Source organism: Leucoraja erinacea, chromosome 5, assembly GCF_028641065.1.
Source record: "Leucoraja erinacea ecotype New England chromosome 5, Leri_hhj_1, whole genome shotgun sequence".
NCBI classification, from domain to species: Eukaryota; Metazoa; Chordata; class Chondrichthyes; order Rajiformes; family Rajidae; genus Leucoraja; species Leucoraja erinaceus.
The window spans coordinates 9892989-9909377 of NC_073381.1; the positions used below are offsets into that span (position 1 = coordinate 9892989).

Consider the following 16389-nt stretch of genomic DNA (forward strand, 5'->3'; position numbering starts at 1 on the left):
TCATTAGAAACGGGAATAGTCCCCGAGGATTGGCGTACTGCGCATGTTGTTCCATTGTTTAAAAAGGGTTCTAAGAGTAAACCTAGCAATTATAGACCTGTTAGTTTGACTTCAGTGGTGGGAAAATTAATGGAAAAGATACTTAGAGATAATATATATAAGCATCTAGATAAACAGGGTCTGATTAGAAACAGTCAACATGGATTTGTGCCTGGAAGGTCATGTTTGACTAATCTTCTTGAATTTTTTGAAGAGGTTACTAGGGAAATTGACGAGGGTAAAGCAGTGGATGTTGTCTATATGGACTTTAGTAAGGCCTTTGACAAGGTTCCTCATGGAAGGTTGGTTAAGAAGGTTCAACTGTTGGGTATAAATGCAGGAATAGCAAGATGGATTCAACAGTGGCTGAATGGGAGAAGCCAGAGGGTAATGGTGGATGGCTGTTTATCGGGTTGGAGGCAGGTGACTAGTGGGGTGCCTCAGGGATCTGTGTTGGGTCCTTTGTTGTTTGTCATGTACATAAATGATCTGGATGAAGGTGTGGTAAATTGGATTAGTAAGTATGCAGATGATACCAAGATAGGGGGTGTTGTGGATAATGAAGAGGATTTCCAAAGTCTACATAGTGATTTAGGCCATTTGGAAAAATGGGCTGAAAGATGGCAGATGGAGTTTAATGCTGATAAATGTGAGGTGCTACACCTTGGCAGGACAAATCAAAATAGGACGTACATGGTAAATGGTAGGGAATTGAAGAATACAGTTGAACAGAGGGATCTGGGTATAACCGTGCATAGTTCCTTGAAGGTGGAATCTCATATAGATAGGGTGGTAAAGAAAGCTTTTGGTATGCTAGCCTTTATAAATCAGAGCATTGAGTATAGAAGCTGGGATGTAATGTTAAAATTGTACAAGGCATTGGTGAGACCAAATCTGGAGTATGGTGTACAATTTTGGTCGCCCAATTATAGGAAGGATGTCAACAAAATAGAGAGAGTACAGAGGAGATTTACTAGAATGTTGCCTGGGTTTCAACAACTAAGTTACAGAGATAGGTTGAATAAGTTAGGTCTTTATTCTCTGGGGCGCAGAAGGTTAAGGGGGGACCTGATAGAGGTCTTTAAAATGATGAGATGGATAGACAGAGTTGATGTGGACAAGCTTTTCCCTTTGAGAATAGGGAAGATTCAAACAAGAGGACATGACTTCAGAATTAAGGGACAGAAGTTTAGGGGTAATATGAGGGGGAACTTCTTTACTCAGAGAGTGGTAGAGGTGTGGAATGAGCTTCCAGTGGAAGTGGTGGAGGCAGGTTCATTGGTATCATTTAAAAATAAATTGGATAGGCATATGGATGAGAAGGGAATGGAGGGTTATGGTACGAGTGCAGGCAGGTGGGACTAAGGGGAAAAAAATTTGTTCGGCACGGACTTGTAGGGCCGAGATGGCCTGTTTCCGTGCTGTAATTGTTATATGGTTATATGGTTAAAGTCTATCATGGGAGGGGGTGGTTTGGGTGGGAAGGGATGAATTGACCAGGGAGTTACGGAGGGAGCAGTCTCTGCAGAAAGCCAAAAGGGGAGGAGATGGGAAGATGTGGCCAGTGGTGGGATCTCTTCCCACCCAAACCATCCCCTACCCCGGTACTTTCCCTTGCAACCGCAGGAAATGCTACACTTGTCGCTTTACCTCCCTCCTCGACTCCATCCAAGGACCCAAGCAGTCTTTCCAGGTGAGGCAGAGGTTCAGCTCCTCCAACCTCATCTATTGCATCCGCTGTTCTAGGTATCAACTGCTCTACGTCGATGAGACCAAGTGCAGGCTTGGCGATCGCTTCGTCCAACACCTCCACTCAGTTCGCATTAACCAACCCGATCTCCCACCACAAATCGGAGGAGCAGCGTCTCATATTTTGCTTAGACAGTTTACACCCCAGCAGTATGAACATTGACCTCCAATATCAGGTAGTCCTTGCTTTCTCCCTCCTTCCCCTCCCATTCCCAGCTCTCCCACAGCCTACTGTCTCCGCCTCTTCCTTTCCTCTTCCCGCCCCCACATCAGTCTGAAGGGTCTCAACCCGAAACGTCACCTATTCCTTCGCTCCATAGATGCTGCCACACCCATTGAGTTTCTCCAGCATTTTTGTCTACCTTCGATTTTTCCAGCATCTGCAGTTCTTTCTTAAACAAGCGAAATATGAGGTGCTGTTCCTCCAATTTGCGCTGGGCTTCACTCTGACAATGTAGGAGGCCCAGGTCAGATTGGAAATGGGAGGGGGAGTTAAAGTGCTGAGCAACCGGGAGATCAGTTAGGTCAAGGTGGATTGAGCGGAGGTATTTAGCGAAACTATCGCCGAGCCTGCGCTTGGTCTCGCCGACGTACAGGAGTTGACACCTGGAACAGTGGATACAGTAGATAAGGTTGGAGGAGGTGCAAGTGAACCTCTGGCTCATCTGAAAAGACTATCGGGGTCCTTGGATGGAGTTGATGGGGGCGGTAAAGGGACAGGTGTTGCATCTCCTGCGGTTGCAGGGGGAAGTACCTGGGGATGGGGTGGTTTTGGGTGGGAAGGGACAAGTTGACCAGGGAGTTGCGGAAGGGAACTGTCTCTCCAGAAAGTAGAAAGTGGTGGAGATGGGAAGACTCCAGTGGGAGGTGGCTGATCTGGAGGTCCGGGCCGCTGAGGATGTTCTCCGTCGGGGTTCCATCATTCCCGGCGTGAGGGCCTGAGCATCGGGCCCCCCGTGGCGGCGACTGCGGGTGCTGGGGAGGCCCCGACCACGGGTGAACATCTGGGAAGATCGGCGGGGAGGCTGGCTGGACTATGGTACCTCCCTCAACTTTGGTGCCACTGTGTTGTATTGTGGTTATGTTGTGTCGTGGACTTCTGTGTTTGTGCTTTTTTTAAAATGTTTAATATGTTTTATTTATTTATTATTTATTTTTATGTTACTTGACTGTAAGGAAAATTCATTTTGTTGTCTCTAATATGAGTTAATGACAATAAATTGAATACAATACAATACAATACAATACAATACAATGTGGGCAGTGATGGAATCCCGTTGGAGGTGGCAAAAATATTGGAGGATTATATGCTGTTTTTAACTGTTGCGAAAAATGGCAGATCGACTCTCGGAACTTTTCATTGTATATTTCATTTTTCATTGTATATATTCACTAACCTTTGAGTGAAGATGGTGTCCGATTTTAAAGTCTTTCTCCTCCCATTTTAAATCTATCTTCTATAGTTTTAGACTTCCCTACTCTGGGATATTACTAAAAATAAACACATGCAGGGTTTCAAACATCTTTTCATCTATTTGACTAGAGCCCAAAGCCAGAAAAGTCATTGACATAAACACCTAGTTAATAACTAATACTTATTCTAATATAAATTGACATGGCTTTCTTTTCCAGCGTGAGATAAAACACAATTGTGAACTAAATCGCAAAGAGTGGCTAATTTTTGTGTTCCTTCAATATCACTGCTCTAATACAACTCCATAGAGTTGTTGCAGAAATTACTCAATTTTTCAACAATGATACAATCATAAGCACTGATTGAATCTATGTCCTCTCTTGGGAGAACAATCATGGGAGAATCCATGTATACAAAAGTGGGAAATCAAATATATCGATTTAAGATTTGTAGTCCCTGATGAGAATAGCAATGGCACTGTAAATCTCATATCTCTAGAAAACTGAAAGCAACATACAGTAGATGCTGGAAATTTGAAAAAGTCAGAAAATGCTGGAAATACTCAGGTCAGACGGGATTCAATATCAACGATTTTTCATGAGACCTCCTGATGAAAGGTCATAATTTTTAAGCATTATCTCCGTTTGCCTCTTCATAAATGTTATCTGACATGTTGAATATTTCCAGCATTGTTTTGATTTTATTTCTGAAAGATTTGTTTCATTTTCAGCACCAGGATAACTTGCTGAAAGATAATTAAGCTGATGTTAATAAAGCACAAATAATTATTTGGTCACTTTCATCATTTCATTTCGAAGGGAAGATCATAACTGAGTACATTAGTTGTATCCAGTGTGCAGCAAATGTTACATTTGACTTACTGTGCCTCTACCAGATCTTTGCTATAGCAATCCAAAACTAATCCCTCTCCTCTATTCTGGCGACTACACTGCATCTTCCCCATCTTAAAATACTTGTCCATTTTCTCTTAAAATAGATCTGATGAGCGCCACCTTAATGTATACCTATCTCACACCACAGACTCTTTTATTTGGATATTTGGCACCTACTACTTACGTATAATCCAGGAAGACCAGGCGGCCCCACATCACCCTAATAAAAACAATAATAATAAAAACAAAAGTATAATTAGTTGGGAACTAATTGGTCAACGTTCAGCTCATTTTTACTGTTTCTATGCTGTACAATTCTATGACTAATGTGCTTAAAAAGCATACTAAACTAAATTAGAAAGTTGAAAAGAAAGGTCGTTCTGGTCTATAACTTGTAATGTGAACCACAGCATGTGTTGGAGTCTGCAGGACACATGCTGCAATTTCATTTGAGATAAACGTCAGAGCACTCCAATGGTGCTTGTCTGTTAGTAACACTTAAAAATCCATCTCGTGATGCTTCACATGAGGAGCAATGTATGACAAATGCCATCCATAACATGAAGAAACAAATGATTCTGTTGAATGGAGCACATTGGAGGAGCCTCAATCCTTTCAGAACAATGGGCCTTAAGCCTCAGAACAGTGTTTGCCATTTGTGCAAGGGCAATTCAGTAGCCCAGATGAGACTGACTTCTGTGTGAGTGCACCTTGCAACCTCTATTCTTTCAATAGACAATAGACAATAGGTGCAGGAGCAGGCCATTTGGCCCTTCGAGCCAGCACCGCCATACAATGCAATCATGGCTGATCATCCCCAATCACGAGATAGACTGTTATCTGAATGGTGGCTGATTACGAAAAGGGGAGATGCAACGAGACCTGGGTGTCATGGTACACCAGTCATTGAAAGTAGGCATGGAGGTGCAGCAGGCAGTGAAGAAAGCGAATGGTATGTTGGCAATTCATAGCAAGAGGATTTGAGTATAGGAGCAGGGAGGTTCTACTGCAGTTGTTCGGGGCCTTGGTGAGACCACACCAGGAGTATTGCGTACAGTTTTGGTCTCCTAATCTGAGGAAAGACATTTTTGCCATAGAGCGAGTACAGAGAAGGTTCACCAGACTGATTCCTGGGATGTCAGGACTTTCATATGAAGAAAGACTGGATAGACTCGGCTTGTACTCGCTATAATTTAGAAGATTGAGGGGGGATCTTATAGAAACTTACAAAATTCTTAAGGGGTTGTACAGGCTAGATGCAGGAAGATTGTTCCCGATGTTGGGGGAGTTGGGGAATCTCTACAGAGAGATTTATGCCAGTTAGAAGAGTGGGCTGAAAGATGGCAGATGGAGTTTAATGTTGATAAGTGTGAGGTGCTACATCTTGGCAGGACAAATCAAAATAGGACGTACATGGTAAATGGTAGGGAATTGAAGAATGCAGGTGAACAGAGGGATCTGGGAATAACTGCACAGTTCCCTGAAAGTGGAATCTCATGTAGATAGGGTGGTAAAGAAAGCTTTTGGTGTGCTGGCCTTTATAAATCAGAGCATTGAGTATAGAAGTTGGGATGTAATGTTATAATTGTACAAGGCATTGGTGAGGCCAATTTTGGAGTATGGTGTACAATTTTGGTTGCCTAATTATAGGAAGGATGTCAACAAAATAGAGAGAGTACAGAGGAGATTTACTAGAATGTTGCCTGGGTTTCAGCAACTAAGTTACAGAGAAAGGTTGAACAAGTTAGGGATTTATTCTTTGGAGCGCAGAAGGTTAAGGGGGGACTTGATAGAGGTCTTTAAAATGATGAGAGGGATAGACAGAGTTGACGTGGATAAGCTTTTCCCACTGAGAGTAGGGAAGATTCAAACAAGGGGACATGACTTGAGAATTAAGGGACAGAAGTTTAGGGGTAACATGAGGGGGAACTTCTTTACTCAGAGAGTGGTGGCTGTGTGGAATGAGCTTCCAGTGAAGGTGGTGGAGGCAGGTTCGTTTTTATCATTTAAAAATAAATTGGATAGTTATATGGACGGGAAAGGAATGGAGGGTTATGGTCTGAACACAGGTGTATGGGACTAGGGGAGAATACGTGTTCGGCACGGACTAGAAAGGTCGAGATGGCCTGTTTCCGTGCTGTAATTGTTATATGGTTATATGGTTATATAAGTCCAGAACACAGTTTGAGGATAAGGGGGAAGTCTTTTAGGACCGAGATGAGAACATTTTTTTTTCACACAGAGAGTGGTGAATCTATGGAATTCTCTGCCACGGAGGATGGCTAGAACAGGATCCCAAGGGCATGTCAATAACTATGGTTAGTCAGTGAGAGTTGGCCAAGACTCACCAACAGAAAGATAATGCCTACGTGACTTGACCACACATAGACTCATTGATAAAATATCTGCAGTAAACCTTTGTCCCACCAATGCCATTCTCACGACCTTCAAAATTTTGAAGTCTCTCTTCTTATCCATGCCTTCTCTTAGTTGCTGCTCCACATTCCAAGATTTCATTTGTAAAGTAACTTTATTCATTTCACTGTCTAGTGCAAATTACTGAATCCTCAGTGATTATTTCAATGTTAGGACTTTATGCAGCAAGCGGCTATCCCTCTTTATTATATCTATTGTTTTATTTTTCAATATTTTGTAACTCGATGAAGCAGCACAATTTGTTTAAAGGAGAAATTTAACCCCTTCTATTTTTTTCATTAATTTCATTGCGATTTTAAAACTGTTGTCCTTTTTTACTGATATTTCACTATGTCCCACTGCATCAATGAAGGTAAAGTCACTAGACTTGGACACAATCCGAGTGTAATCCCACTAAACATTACAGGCGAGTCATGTTACTCCCATGTACTTATATTCTCTGCATCTGTTCACACAGCTCATTCCATTTGACTTGGCAATTGGTTTTCACATTGCAGGGATGTTTTCAATGAGTGGTCTGTAGCATCCTCAAGCTCTGTCTTTTGAAAGATTATACCCTTCATTGCATAATCTTATTTACTATCTACCAATTTAGAACGTGCATGCTATATATTGCTCAATGCTGAATGTCACATGCTATTCATCCATCCAGATGTTGCCTCCAGAGTATTTTAATTCTCATCAATGAATCTCAGTGTTCCTTACTACTTGATCAACCACTATTTTGCTCATAAATATTCAATAAATTATTAAATATAAATTCTCAGGAGATTCCACATTTAATGCAATCTAATCTGAATAGCTCCAATTCTCTCCAATATCAATTTAATTCTTGAGCCTGGCAATAACTGGTAATGCTGCATTTAGGTTGTTTGCACTTGTAAACATGGATTTGACTAATATTCTCCGTCCTCTTTCAAGATAAACACCATTAACCCATTTCATTAACCGCTCACTTTAAGTTGTGCAGTGTCTAAAATGGAAGAAAGCGAGTTGGCATTCATTTTTGCAGACTGTAAATGGCCACTAATTCGATATCACGGGTTGAACATCATTGAACAAGCCAAAACCGCTGCACCACGTCCAGTCATTTTGTAAAAACTTAATCTTGTCCAAGTGCTTGTCTTTTGTGGCAGAAATGTTCAGCTCACAAGTCACAAATTTCTAACCTGTCATTGGCATTTACAGAAATTTCAGATGGCACTCACCTTTTCACCTTTTGCACCAGCTGGACCAGTGTCACCAGGGTCACCCTTTAAACCCTGCATGAAAGAAGTAAAATGCATTAATCAGACATTTTATTCTGCTGTAAGATGGTTGTTTTTTAATTATAGCTCTAAATCACACAATATTCAGGCATTTAAACTAAAGTATTATCAAAACCATTCAAGCAAATTAAGAAATACTAAAGCAAAGCTAAATCCAAGTAGAAATCTGTGTTTGTTAAACAATATCTAAGCTTTGATTTAAATGTAAACATCTACTGAAATACATGGATGAAAATACATGCCTTTGTGAAGGTGAAATACAGGGAAGGAAGATGTGCTGAGAAGGACCGATAAAAAAGTTAAAGGAATAAATAGCATTAAAGCTCTGAGAGAAGATATGCAAAAGTAAGAAATTGAATAATAAGCAACTCAGGACAGGGGGGCTAGTTAAGAAGAATAAATTCAGCTTGTGATTCATTAAGATAACATGACCAAATTGCTCCACCAAAGTTCTAAAAATGTTAAGATACTTTACTCCAACACAAGCAACAGTGTGAAACTATTTTTTGTTTTGAGGGTATCAAAAATAAGGTGACAGAATCTTGATATTATTGATATATATTTGGGACGGAAGAACTCTCTCAGACAATGTGAAATCCGAAATGATCTTTGCCAGAAAGAAGCAAATGCAGCATCTGCAGTTCCTTGTTTCTACGATACCAGAATCATGTTGGTTTTAAAATAGATGGAAAGAGTATCACTTGGATAAAGTATTAAGGCTATAGAATAGACTAAAGGCGATTAAACAGGCTTCAGTTTTAACTCAACAATTACTAATTACATCTTCAACAATTACTAGAAGATGCTCCAAAAATATTGTTCCTATTTTCCTGAATAATTAAACGCATCAAGGAGATGTTTCTGTAACTGAACTAGGAGCCATCTGGTGGTTTATGCTCCCCCTACATAGAGGCTTGTCAAACTTGTAATTATTTGTGCATCTGGGGCTCTATTCATAACCTGATGGATAATTCAAGTGTTGTTTTTTGGTGGAGCTAATCCACTATATAAACTTCTGTTTACTTTATCCAACCTATATTCTTTGAAAATAATATCAATCTTTTAATATCTCACCAGGATCCTAAAACCCCCCAAAATAAATGACCAGACATATTCCAAGTGTTTTTCACAGAGAGTAGTAATGAAGCTGGGCACCAGGCATACTCCCTGCTCATCTTTGTGACTCTTTCTTAATGAATTCCGGGAACAACATGATGTCCAACTTCCACTTCCATTTCTTTGACCAGGGTTCTTCATCCTAGAATGTGGTCTCGTCTTCTAATTTCCAAAATTCTTGAACACCTCCCTCTTATGCTCACTAGATTGATCCTTTACTGTCTGCTGACACAATGTTTTTCCATTCCCTTCACTCAATCTAACCAAATTCCTCGGAGACCTTTCAGACATATACTCATACCACCCAAAATTCAACATAAATGGCTGTCCAGGGAAAGAGAAACAACAGAGAGACTCTTTGGAACCTCTTGCCTCCATTTTATTTGGAATGGTGCTTTCAAATCTTCACCCAAACTCATTATTCTTTGACTAGCAGTGGTCCTCCCAGCTTGTCATCCAATTGGTCAAGTGAAATTAAGTTTCCGGAGGGCCACTCCAAAAAATATAACTAACCTCATTAGCAAGCCAGGGAAGCAATAACTTCACCCTGGTCATTAGTAGTGCAGAACCAGTCCTGGACTCTGGAAGCTCAACAAAGCTCAACAAAGTTGCCTATGACCACCCCAAGAATTACGGATAGTGATTGGGACTGGGGCAGGTAGTTAGAGCCTAAATTGAGCGATTAACTGTATGTGTGTTGGGGATTATTCAGGGGTTATAAAATGATCTGGAAGTTACATTAATTCAAAACAAGAGTCATTCTTCAGAAGAGGTCAATGTGGGCAAGTTGGGCCGAAGAGCCTGTTTCTACGCTGTATGCCTCTATGACAAGGAACTGCAGATGCTGGTTAACTACAAAGATACAAAGTGCTGGAGTAACTCAGCAGGTTCGTGAGCATCTCTGGGGAATGTAGATAGGTGACATTTCAGGTTGGGACCTTCTTCAGACTGAACTTTTGAATGAACTCGTACAGTGGGACAGGGCTTTAACTCTAGCAATTTGTGACTATTCTTCAGAATATTTGTTCTAATGTACTTTGTAAACAGTAATCAGCTTGAAAATAAAAGGATAGCTTTGCAAACAGACAGGCTGTCTACTGAGACAATCAAATATGTTAATTGGCCTGCATCGAACCAGAAATACGCAGCTAAAGTTATTTCACACCATTTAGATAGAGATAAAGGAAGCTTCCAGAGCGGACTTATTTTGTCACTTGGCACATAAAGCATGACCATAGGCACATTTGTCTGTCTATCTATAATTAGGATATGTATATACTCAGAGTCAGCTCTCACAACAGCAATGTTGGGTACAGGCATATGTAAACTGAAGATGCTGGTACATAAAAAAAGACACAAATTGCTGGGCTAACACTGCGGGTTCAAGCAGAATCACTAGAAAACATGGATAGGTCTGACGTTTCAGATCAGGACACTTCTTTGGACTGATTGTGGTAGGAGCCTGAAAGTTGAAAGCAAGGTGGGGTAGAACAAAGCCTTACAAGTGATAGGTGGAATCAGATAAGAGGGATTTTGAATGGCGGATGGGTGGACAAAGGTCAGTTATGGGAAGAAGACAAAAGGCTGCGAGATATGGAGAGACGAGGCAAGAAATGTGAAACCAGGGAAGGGGTATTGTGGAAAGGGATGTTGGAGAATTCAATGTTCATACCACTGGGTTGCAAGCTACCCAAGCAGAACACAAGGTGCTGTTCATCCAGCTTGCATGTCATCTCACTCTGGCAACAGAAGAGGTCCAGGACAGAGAGGTCAGAATGGGATAGGAAGGGGAATGGTTAGCAACCAGGAGATCCAACAGGCCTTGACGGACCAAGCCCAAGTGCTCAGCCAAATGGGCACCTGGTCCATGCGTGCCAGAAATGTTGTAGAATGTGAGATGAATGAAGGCTGGTGCGATGAAAGCTAAGGACCAGGGGAACTATACTTGTTCTGTCTGGGGCGAGGCAGAGTGAGAGCAGAACTAAATGTTGGGTTTATAAGTTCCCTGTCTTGAGATGATTTTAGACCTGTTGAATTTCCGTGTCCCAGTAAAAAGAGCAAGATATTTAAGGAAAAGGCATAAGAATTGGTTTGCTTTATAAATATATATCCATTGTGTTAGCTCATTAAATTTCACTGTCATGTTGACAATTATATGCAATTATATGCAGTGGCATTTGGAGAGAGTTGGGTTCTATATATTCTTTCCGCCGTCAAAATCAAAATGATTAAATAAGACATTTAATTGCGGCAATAAAGTAGTAACCAATGCCTTAGTATTCAGACTTCATGGTTGGATAGTGCTGTTTTATTTCACCTGGTAATCAATAGTGGAAAAGCATTCAAAGCAGCAGACGATTACAGGGTTAAATATATGGGAAATAATTACGTCATGGAAGCAATTACGTCAGAAATCTAGCCAGAGTAAAATGGTTTCAAAGAATCCTGAGTCTTTAATCCAGCAAACATCAAAGGTTACTCACCCATAAATGGATCTTTACTTTATTTGATTGTTCCTAATTTGTGAAAATGTAGAAGAGATCCTTTTGTTGACTTTTGGGGCTGGCACAGTGGAGCAGCTTACAGAGCTCCTGTCTCAGCTCCAGTGACCTGGATTCAATCCTGAGCCCTGCTGCTGTCAAGTGTGAAGCTTTGCATGTTCTCCCTTGACTGTGTGGATTTCCTCACTCATCTCAAATACATTAGTCGGCTAATCGGCCAGTGTAAAAGTTGCCACTATAAATTGCCCCTCGAGTGTAAGCAGGTGGTAGAATCTAGGGATGTGGGGGGGTTATTTATGGGAACATGTGGAGAATAATATGTAGGATTAATGTAAATGGGTATGTGATAGTTGGTGCATAGTTTGTAGGCTGAAGGGCCTATTTCTGATCTTCATGACTGTATCCTATGATTTACTAAGGCGTTATCTGCAGCCATTTTCATGATGTTGCTTCAGTAATTTTTGACTATGACCTTGGGATGAATCTCATTATTCGTGCCTACTATGTTCTTGTGTGTTAAAGTAAAGCAAAAATGTCATTGTCCTATTAGAGACACATGACAATAAATCTCTCTTGAACGTACAAAGTTTGGGTCCATTGAGATAAATTGGTTAATTGCTGTACAGTACATTGATTTCAATCTAATTGTTACCAAGGTGAGTAATGTTCCAACATGGTGAAAATGGGATATGGCAACTGGTGAATAATCTGCGTAGCCTAGTTAAAGCCCGTGAAGCAAAGTGGAAAAATTGTCCTGTGGTCTATGCACTACAGTGGTTGGCTGTGTGCCACATAGTCTCTTGTCAACCTAGACATAGAATCTATAATGAGGTCTCAAAACAGTGTTTCTATGGATACCTAACAGCTAGATTATGATAATTTCCTAAATAAAAAGTTCTCTGTATAATTGAAGAGGCAGCATTGGAATATTATGATATGGTTTGTGACCATTTATTCTTGATGAGAACCTGTTTCTCCTTTGATATTTGTTACACAGAGCAAGTCGTCTGAAGAAGGGTTTTGACCTGAAACGTCACCCTTTCCTTCTCTCTTGCCTGTCCCGTTGAGTTACTGCAGCTTTTTGTGTCTCTCTTCGAATCAGATATCATAGCTGCTTTTGAATCATACCAACAAATGACAGCTGTTGGACATGGAGCAGTTCATCACCGCAACACAGGAGTTCAAATCACTGGAGCTCACTGTAAAACAGTGCAGACCTCAATCGGATGAGGGGCCTTAATGGAAGGAAGAAGGCTCATCTGAGGGGTCCTTAAAGGTTTTCACACAGAGAGTGGTGAATCTCTGGAACTCTCTGCTACAGAGGGTAGTTGAGGCCAGTTCATTGGCTATATTTAAGAGGGAGTTAGATGTGGCCCTTGTGGCTAAGGGAATCAGGGGGTATGGAGAGAAGGCAGGTACGGGATACTGAGTTGGATGATCAGCCATGATCATATTGAATGGCGGTGCAGGCTCGAAGGGCCGAATGGCCTACTCCTGCACCTATTTTCTATGTTTCTATGTTTCTATGTTCAGGCCTTACTTACACTATGGTTGCAGAACCTGACATAGAAACCAGGATGATCCAATTTCCCTGACAGCAAATTTCCCAGTATTGCCTTCTACTTTTTTTGGGGGGTGGTGAGTCACAGTTGAATCCTCGCCTCCGGTGTCCACATTCCTGTCACAATTTTCAGTTGAATGTCAGAGAAGAAGGGTGTTTGTCACCTGGCCTGAATGCCATAGATGGGAAATCCAACCCCTTGATATTAGAACCCCTATAGCTGCAATTGCCGAGCTGCTCCCAAGGCTTCATGTCGAGAACAGATTATAGCTAAACGACACTCTTTAATTTATTGCTGATTAATACAACAACCCCATTATGCTTGATGTGGAAAAAACTTTTGATTTTCCACCACAATTAAAAATAATGATAAGTGCCGTCTTATCATTCAGAAAATAATTATATTTGCAATTCAGTTTTCCTCAGAAACAAATCAAACATCTTAAAAGTATAAGGTAGACAAAAATGCTGGAGAAACTCAGCCAGTGAGGCAGCATCTATGGAGCAAAGGAATAGGTGATGTTTCGGGTCGAGACCCTGCTTCAGACTGATGTGGGGGTGGTGGGGTGGGAAGAAGAAAGGAAGAGGCGGAGACAGTGGGCTGTGGGAGAGCTGGGAAGGGGAGGGGAAGGAGGGGGAAAGCACGAACTACCTGAAATTGGAGGTCAATGTTCATACCACTGGGATGTAAACAACCCAAGTGAAATAGGAGGTGCTGCTCCTCCAATTTGCCGAGGGACTCACTCTGGACATGGAGGAGGCCTAGGACAGAAAGGTCGGATTCGGAATGGGAGGGGGAGTTGAAGTGCTGAGCCACCAGGAGATCAGGTTGTTTAATGCGAACTGTGCAGAGGTGATCGCCAAGCCTGCGCTTGGTCTCACCGATGTAGAGCAGTTGACATCCAGAGCATCGGATGCAATAGAAGTCAAGGAGGTGCAGGTGAACCTCTGCCTCACCTGGAAGGACTGCTTGGGTCCCTGGATGGAGTCAAGGGAGGAGGTAAAGTGACAAGTGAAGCATTTCTTGCGGTTGCAAGGGAAAGTACCAGGGGAGGGGGTGGTTTGGGTGGGAAGGGACGAATTGACCAAGGAGTTACAGAGGGAGCGGTCTCTGCGGAAAGCCAAAAGGGGATTAGATAGGAAGATGTGGCCAGTGGTGGGATCCCGTAGGAGGTGTCGAAAATGTCGGAGGATTATCTGTTGTATGTGACGGTTGGTAGGGTGGAAGGTGAGGACAAGGGGGACTTTGCCCTTGTTACGAGTGGGGGGGGGGGATGGGGATTGACAGCGGAGCTACAGAATATCGAGCAGAATAAAAGTAAACATCACTTTGCTGACACGCAACATAATTTACTTCAATCACATAACTAGAGCCTGTCCATTGTTGGATCATTCAGCAGCTGCTTATCCTTGCATATACTTGTTCAAGATATTAAATAATCAGTTACCATATTGGTAATGAGACAATCTACATTTCTAATTCTTCTTAAAAGTAGAAAAAATAGACCCGTATCCTCTTGATGTTTTTTTCATAATCGCAGGGCAAAAGTGGTGCAATTGTAGATAAAAGCCAATGCTGTAATTTAGAAAATGCAATGTACACTTGAGATTCAACAGACAGCAATTTTTCATTAAAAAAAAAATCAAAAAGATCTTACATCTCTTCCAGATAAACCTTGTGGCCCAGCATCTCCAAGATCTCCTTTCTCACCCTGAATAACGAAAAAATATATGAAATTACTTAGTGTATCAAAGCTTCTAGGTGTACACCATCCAATACAGAAAACACAAGCTTCAATTATTTGCTCAGGGTAGTTTATTCGACAAATTAGCAAATCAAGTTATATACAACAAATGTGTTGGTACTAATTATTTTTACGACTTTGTCTTCTAGAGATTGGCTTCTACTTAAAATGGGACCAATGGTGTACATGTTGGATATAATCTACCTACATTCCCCTATAAGATTGGAAAATGCAAATGTAACACCACTGCAAATGTACACACACAAGAGAAGGAAGACAAAATGCAGGAAACTACAAGATAGTTAACCAGCACTTATGGAGATGCAAGGAATTGCAGAAGTTTGTTAACAAAAAAAGATACAAACTGCTGGAGTAATTCAACAGGTCAGGCAGCATCTCTGGAGAACATAGATCAATGACGTTTCAGATCAGGACCTTTCTTCAGATTCTGAATTCAAATGTTTTATTATATCCATGTTCTCCAGAGATGCTGCCTGACCCGTTGAGTTACCCCAGCACATTGGGTCTTTTCTTTAGCTACACCTATTGTTAGAACCTGCTATTACGGAGACAATTAAAAGGACATTTAGAAAATCATAAGACAATCATGCAAATTTTATATCAAAGTGATATTGTGGTTGACAAATTTGCTGGACTTTTGAGAGGATATAATAATGTGGATAAAGGGGAACCAATAGAAGTGGTTCTTGAATTTCCTGAAGGCATTCAGTGTGGTGCCACAGAAAAGAGACATGGAAAATTATGGGGCTGGCATGGATAAGGAGTTCACCAATTAGCAGGAAACGGAGAGAGAGGGGCCCTAGTGCATAAAGGACAAAGGGTCTGCAAAAAAGTCAAAGGTGCAGCAAGTAGTTAGGAGGGCAAATGGAATGCAAGACAGCTTTGTGCTAGCTGTCACAGGTTGCTCAAGAATGGTTGGAGATTTGGGGCAGGAGGCACTCAAAACCTTGTGCACCAAGAATTCGTCAAAATTAAATTGAATCTGGACCTCTTTAAGACAAATGTGAATGTTGGATGCATGCTCTGGCTTTCAAAGGCAATCTCCACAGAGATTTGTAGCATCTGTGGAGCGACTGTCCATGGTGCTCTCCAGTTCGGCTGCAGTAAATCTCGGCTTCCTGGCCTCAGGTAGCTCCCATTGGTCAGAGTCATACATCAGTCTTCTGCTGACTGTAGCATTACACCGTTCACCTACGCTCCATAATCATGGATAAATGGTTTAATGTATTTCGATTTTAGTGAAAAACAAGTCGCATCTCAGCAACTGAGGTTTGCCAGCATTGTCAGCTTTCCAAGATGCAAGCTCCCTGTGAGTACACGTATAGTAACAAGAGTTCCCTGAAAAGCCAAGAGATCTTCCAAAGGGCTTCCTTACCCTAATCTTACAAGAGATTAGTTTTCTCATGACCTATGCCTTGTTTTCTAGAGGATCTGATAAATACTTAATTATTAGGGAGTCCATACTGCCTGCCACTCCAATGCATAATCCTGTCTGAGGTTTGCATCTGAGAAATAAGAGTGACAGAACACTTGAGCAACACACAAAGTGCTGGAGGAACGCAGCAGATCAGGCAGGCGTTTTGCGGAAGATTCCAGCATCTGAAATTCCTTGTGACTACACAATCCTTGTGACCTGAGCAATGATG

At 41.5% G+C, this 16389-nt stretch overlaps 1 protein-coding gene across 1 annotated transcript in view; it reads right to left on the reverse strand.

Moving 5' to 3' along the window:
- The window catches only part of LOC129696925 (collagen alpha-1(XIX) chain-like), a 320031-nt gene that overhangs the window by 203550 nt on the left and 100092 nt on the right, over positions 1-16389 (reverse strand). The window contains exons 10-12 of the mRNA XM_055635036.1: positions 14636-14689; positions 7740-7793; positions 4280-4315 (exon numbers count right to left, since the gene is read on the reverse strand). Of these exons, the coding sequence (XP_055491011.1) occupies positions 4280-4315; positions 7740-7793; positions 14636-14689 (144 nt within the window). The remainder of the gene's footprint in view (positions 1-4279; positions 4316-7739; positions 7794-14635; positions 14690-16389) is intronic.